This window comes from Hyla sarda, chromosome 4 (genome assembly GCF_029499605.1).
Source record: "Hyla sarda isolate aHylSar1 chromosome 4, aHylSar1.hap1, whole genome shotgun sequence".
Taxonomy (NCBI): Eukaryota; Metazoa; Chordata; class Amphibia; order Anura; family Hylidae; genus Hyla; species Hyla sarda.
This window is the reverse complement of record NC_079192.1, coordinates 38,690,128-38,696,870: the sequence shown is the minus strand read 5'-3', so window position 1 is coordinate 38,696,870 and position 6,743 is coordinate 38,690,128. Positions and strand designations below refer to the sequence as shown.

Here is a 6,743-nt window from a genome sequence, read left to right as displayed (position 1 = left end):
GGGCTTCAAAAATAAACAAAATTAACTCATACATACCTTCCTACGAGCCCCCGTTGGTCCGGCACAGGCCTCACGGTCCGGCAGTGCTGACTCCACTCCCTGGGGACGGGGATGTTGCAGAGCCGTCGGCGTATCACTGGTCGCAGCGATATCCCGCCCCGGCCTGTGATAGGCTGAGCCCACTGTCATGTAAGGAGCTCTGGCCGGCTTCTTACATGACAGTGGGCTCAGCCTATCACCAACTCACCAACCGGGGCGGGACATCGCTACGGCCAGTGATACACCTTTTTTTTTTTAACAAAATAAGATAGACTTTTTAAAACAAGTACAATGATGTACAATGTTCCTGGATGTATTCGCCAAATGGGAAATTAGGCAAACTACAAGAATGGTCAGAACTCTGGACACTGAAATTTAATGTGGATAAGTGCAAGATAATGCACCTGGGGCGTAAAAACCCTCGGGCAGAATATAGATTATTTGACACAGTCCTGACCTCAGTATCTGAGGAAAGGGATTTAGGAATAATTATTTCAGAAGACTTTACCCCTTAACCCCTCAAGGACCAGGGGTTTTTCAGTTTTTGCATTTTCGTTTTTTGCTCCTTGCCTTTAAAAAATCATAACTCTTTCAATTTTGCACCTAAAAATCCATATGATTGCTTATTTTTTGTGCCACCAATTCTACTTTGTAATGACGTCAGTCATTTTTCCCAAAATCTACGGTGAAACGAAAAAAAAAATCATTGTGCGACAAAATTGAAAAAAAAAAAGCTGTTTTGTAACTTTTGGGGCTTCCGTTTCTACGTAGTACATTTTTCGGTAAAAATGACACCTTATCTTTATTCTGTAGGTCCATACGATTAAAATGATACCCTACTTATATAGGTTTGATTTTGTCGCACTTCTGGAAAAATCATAACTACATGCAGAAAAATAAATACGTTTAAAATTGTCATCTTCTGACCCCTATAACTTTTTAATTTTTCCGTGTATGGGGCGGTATGAGGGCTAATTTTTTGCGCCGTGATCTGAAGTTTTTAACGGTACCATTTTTGCATTGATAGGACTTATTGATCGTGACTATTTTGGACTTTGGAATTTTTTGGCGCGTACGCCATTGACCGAGCGGTTTAATTAACGATATATTTTTATAATTCGGACATTTCCGCATGCGGTGATACCACATATGTTTATTTTTATTTACACTGTGTTTTTTTTTATGGGAAAAGGGGGGTGATTCAAATTTTTAATAGGGGAGGGGTTAAATGATCTTTATTAACTTTTTTTTCCCACTTTTTTTTGGCTGTGTTATAGCTCCCATAGGGACCTATAACACTGCACACACTGATCTTCATCATTGATCACTGGTTTCTCATAAGAAACCAGTGATCAACGATTCTGCCGCATGACTGCTCATGCTTGGATCTCAGGCACTGAGCAGTCATTCGGCGATCGGACAGCGAGGAGGCAGGTAGGGACCCTCCTGCTGTCCTGTAAGCTGTTCGGGATGCCGCGATTTCGCCGCGGCTATCCCGAACAGCCCACTGAGTTAACCGTCAGTTTTTACTTTCACTTTTAGCCGCGTGGCTCAGCTCTGAGCGTGCGGCTAAAGGGTTAATAGCCCGCAGCGCCGCGATCGGCGCTGCACGCTATTAGCGGCGGGTCCTGGCTTCACTATGACGCCGGGCCCGCCGTGATATGATGCGGGGTTACCGTGTAACCCCGCGTTATATCACGGGAGCAGGACCAAGGACGTACCTGTACAACGCGGGATGGTCCCGGCGCCTATTCACAGCCGGGACCTGTGGCTAAGAGCGCGCGGCCGATCGTTCGGCCACGCGCTATTAACCCTTCCGATGCGCCGCATCGAAAGTGAAAGTAAATGCTTCCCGGATGCTCACTCGGGCTGATCGGGGTCATCGCGATAAAATCGCGATGCCCCGATCAGCTGCCTGGAGAAAAGAAGGTCCCTACTTTCCTCCGGCGGCGTCTGGGCTCTGTTTGATTGCTCTATGCCTGAGTTACAGGCTGGAGCAATCAACCGCCGATTACACAGCTTGTTGCCATGCAACGGCAAGGCAACAATCTGTGTATGCAATCAGCCATTGCAAGCTCATAGGTCCCTATAAGAGCTATGAGCTCGCAAAAAGAAAGTGTAAAATAAAAGTTAACCCTTTTAGGTATTCCCTTCTGAATTAAAAGTTTAAATCACCCGGCATTTCCTAGTAACAAAATAAAACAGTGTAAATAAAAATAAACATATGTGGTATCGCCGTGTGCGGAAATGTTCGAATCATAAAAATATATCGTTATTTAAACCGAATGGTCAATGGCGTGTGCGCAAAAAAATTCCAAAGTCCAAAATAGTGTATTTTTGGTCACTATTTATATCATAAAAAAATGAATAAAAAGTGATCAACAAGTTCGATCAATACAAAAGGGGTACCGCTAAAAACTTCAGATCACGGTGCAAAAAATTAGCCCTCAAACCGACCCATATGCGGTAAAATAAAAAAGTTCTAGGGGTCAAAAGATGACAATTTTAAACGTATAAATTTTCCTGCATGTATTTATGATTTTTTTCAGAAGCACGACAAAATCAAACCTATATAAGTAGGATATCATTTTAACCATATGGACCTACAGAATAGAGAGAATGTGTCATTTTTACCGAAAAATGTATTGTGTAGAAACAGAAGCCCCCAAAACGTACAAAATGGCGTTTTTTTTTTTCAATTTTGTCTCACAATGATTTTTTTATCCATTTCGCCGTAGATTTTTGGGTAAAAGGACTGATGTCATTACAAAGTAGAATTGGTGACGCAAAAAATAAGCCATTGTATGGATTTTTAGGTGCAAAATTGAAAGGGTTATGATTTTTTAAAGGCAAGGAGGAAAAAACGAAAATGCAAAAACGTGAAATTACTCGGTCCTTAAGGGGTTAAAGGTAGGAAGAAAATGTAATAGAGCAGCAGGAAACGCTAGCAGAATGCTTGGATGTACAGTGTAGGGAAAGGTATAAGCAGTAGGAAGAGAGAAGTGCTCATGCCGCTGTACAGAACACTGGTGAGACCTCACTTGGAGTATTGTGCGCAGTCCTGGAGGCCATATCTCCAGAAGGATATAGATACTCTAGAGAGAGTTCAAAGAAGATAGTAAACTAGTACATGGATTGCAGGATAAAACCTACCAGGAAAGGTTAAAGGACCTTAACATTTATAGAAGAAAGAAGAGACAGAGGGGATATGATAGAGACTTTTAAATACATAAAGGGAATCAACACGGTAAAGGAGGAGAGCATATTTAAAAGAAGAAAAACTACCACAAGAAGACATGGTTTTAAATAAGAGGGGCCAAGGTTTCTGCAGTAATATCAGGAAGTATTACTTTACTGAGAGAGTAGTGGATGCATGGAATAGCCTTCCTGCAGAAGTGGTCGCTGCAAATACAGTGAAGGAGTTTAAACATGCCTTGGATAGGCATAAGGCTATCCTTCATATAAGAAAGAGATAGGTATAAGGCTATCCTTCATATGAGATAGGGATAGGTATAAGGCTATCCTTCACATAAGATAGAGATAGGTATAAGGCTATTCTTCATATAAGATAGGGATAGGTATAAGGCTATCCTTCATATAAGATAGCGCCAGGGACTATTCATAGGATTCAGATTATTGGGCAGACTAGATGGGCCAAATGGTTCTTATCTGGTGACACATTCTATGTTTCTATGTTTACTGATGGTTACTGTTCCTCATGTCGAGTTATAGATTACTGGTTGTGTGGAGATATGAAGCTTAGAACCCAGTTAGAAGGAAACTGGACTGGAGAATACACATTAACTAAAGTCTTTATGTATGTGCATATCTTTAACCATGAACCAATAGCAGAACAAGGAACTCACCATAGGAACAGGCGACAAGTCCCTAAAGGAAGCATTGACCCCACCATGTGTTTATTGATGCCATTGGAGTCCCAAGGGGGGTTCCAGATGAACTTAAGGCTAGAAACCAAGTAAAAGCAGGATTTGAATCTATCCTACTACCCCTAGTCACCATAAATAAGAATGTAGACTGGAATAATTATATCTATTACAATCAACAAAGATTTGTAAACTTTTCAATAGAAGCCTTCAAAGGACAGGCTGAACAGATTAACGACACATCTACTATGACCTTTCAAAAAAGGATGGCCTTAGATATGATCTTAGCCGAGAAAGGAGGGGTATGTAAAATGTTTGGGGATACCTGTTGTACATAAATCCCAAATAACACAGGACCCAACGGTAAAGTAGCCATAGCCATAAAAAAAAAAGTTAGAAAGCCTTTCATTGGAACCTGAAAGAAATTCTAGAGTGTCAGACCCCTGGGACCAATATTTTAATGGATATGGGGGGGGGGGGGGTTGGCAAAAGATGTTGATTCAAATAGGAATACCAATTCTAACAATTCTTATCATCCTTGCATTTATCATCTGTTGTGTGCTGCTATTCCTGAAGAAGATGTGTGAAAAAGCCATGGACAGTCCTCGACTATGAAGAATACCATGATGGACCATATACCCCATTGCAGAAATTCCCAAATATAGAATCATTATAGATGTAAGGGACAGCATCTCAAAATCTATGTAAAAAGTCTGTGGCAAGGGGGGACATGGAATAGCCATGACTCATCTAACGTACAGCAAGAAGAAAAAGAGTTGGAGAAGTCCATAGGACAGATGAGATAGTACTACATGTTAGGGAAAGATTGTAAAAAATAGCCATTTCAAGGGGGAAATGGTAATAGATTTAATATATATATATTTTTTTTTTTTATTGATAAAATGACTTCTTTTACATCTGCTCTGTTCTTTGCTCAATATTAGCTGACCAGACAGAAATCAGCATCTCCCCCCCCCCCCCAGTGCAGCCTGAGAATCAAGATTGAACTGTTTGCAGAGAGATAAAGTAATGTCAAAATGACATTTGGATACTTCGGGAGAAGAACACGGTTAATAATTGCTTAGTGCTTAGAAGCAAAACAAGTCAAACTTGCGCATGACAAAAAAAACTATGTACACGTATTTTAAACACACACACACACGTCACTAATAATTAACCAATAATTTGGGTGGTAATTTATGTTAATTCTGAAGTCTATATAAACCCTTGTGAAACAATGTGTCAGTGTGTTATTCATTTACTTCGATGCATGCATCAAATAATTGATTTGGATGGAAACAGATATCCACTAGGGCCTGAAGGAGAGTTCCACTTCACTATGGCTGCCCATGACGATGCGATGATGGACCATCCAGCTTTCCTAAGAGCAGAAACGAGATCCAAACATAGACTTGGTAAGAGACACAAAAATGTTATTCCATTTAATTAAGATTAATTTGAATAATGTGGATGGAATTGTACCATTTAGATTGGCAAATAAATGAAATAAATTATTTCATTATCTCCATATTGAGATTATAGTTTTAGGATGTTCTGTATTATAGATTCTAACTGCAGAAGAGTCTATTTTCCAGATCTATAAGAAAGCATTGACCGATTGCTTTAGATGATAGAACTCCTATTTTGCCAAGCTAAGTGTTATAAGTAACTATCCCACACAGGAAACTTGCTTTAAGTTCTTTCTCCTATGTGTCTTAATAATCTTAACAAGATCATGTATAGAAAATAGTCCAAAATGGTACAAAATAGTCCAAATTTCTTCCATGTCTACAGTGGGGCAAAAAAGTATTTAGTCAGCCACCAATTGTGCAAGTTCTCCCACTTAAAGGAGATATCCAGTTCTGAAAAACTTATCCCCTATCCTAAGGATAGGGGATAAGTTTCAGACCACGGGGGGTCCGACCTCCTGTATGGGGCCCCGGGGGCTCCTGTATGATCTCCTGTATGGGGCCCGGCTGCCCGCAGGAAGGGGGCGTGTTGACCACTGCACAAAGCGGCGGCTGACATGCCCCCTCAATACAACTCTATGGCAGAGTTGGAGTGGTGCCTTTGGCAATCTCTGTCTCTGCCATAGTGCTGTATTGAGGAGGCGTGTCGGCCGCCGCTTCGTACGGTGGTTGACACTCGCTCTCTGGCCAGCGAGCCTGGCCCACATACAGGAGATCGCGGGGGGGGCCCCAGCGGTCGGACCCCCCACTATCTGAACTGGGCTAACCCTTTAAGATGAGAGAGGCCTGTATTTTTCATCATAGGTATACCTCAACTGTGAAAGACATAATGAGAAAAATTATCCATAAAATCACATTGTCTTATTTTTTAAGAATTTATTTGCAATTTATGGTGGAAAATAAGTGTTTGCTCAATAACAAAAGTCTTCACAAGGTTTTCACACACAGTTGCTGGTATTTTTGGCCCATTCCTCTGTCATGCCCGTATTGGCCTGTGTTCACACACAGCTATTGGATTGGCTGTGTGTGAACAGTTTTATGTTTCCTGGTCAGGGAATGGTTAAAATGTTTTTGGCTTTTTCTGCCTTTTCTGTTAGCCAATAGCCTTTGGGTGTGTCTATTTATTGTCAGCCCAGTCTAGCCTCTGGGCTGGTGATACTTCATTGTATCCTGACTTGCTAAGATGCTGGACATGCTGCTAATGGAGACTTTGAGGTTATGTCTTCATTTTATCTTGACTTGCTAACTTGCTGGCTATGCTGCTAATGAAGGCTGGGTGAAACACTTCTTATTTGAGCTTTTAGTCTACTATCTCTGTTTTAGCATGCACTTTGTATTTTCTTTGTATGTG

At 41.0% G+C, this 6,743-nt stretch overlaps 1 protein-coding gene across 1 annotated transcript in view; it reads left to right on the top strand.

The window, feature by feature from the left end:
* Positions 1-5,228: 5,228 nt before the first annotated feature.
* The window catches only part of LOC130367792 (intercellular adhesion molecule 5-like), a 35,556-nt gene continuing 34,041 nt past the window's right edge, over positions 5,229-6,743 (top strand). The window contains exon 1 of the mRNA XM_056570580.1: positions 5,229-5,338. Coding sequence (XP_056426555.1) covers positions 5,263-5,338 — 76 coding nt within the window. The 5' untranslated portion in view covers positions 5,229-5,262. The remainder of the gene's footprint in view (positions 5,339-6,743) is intronic.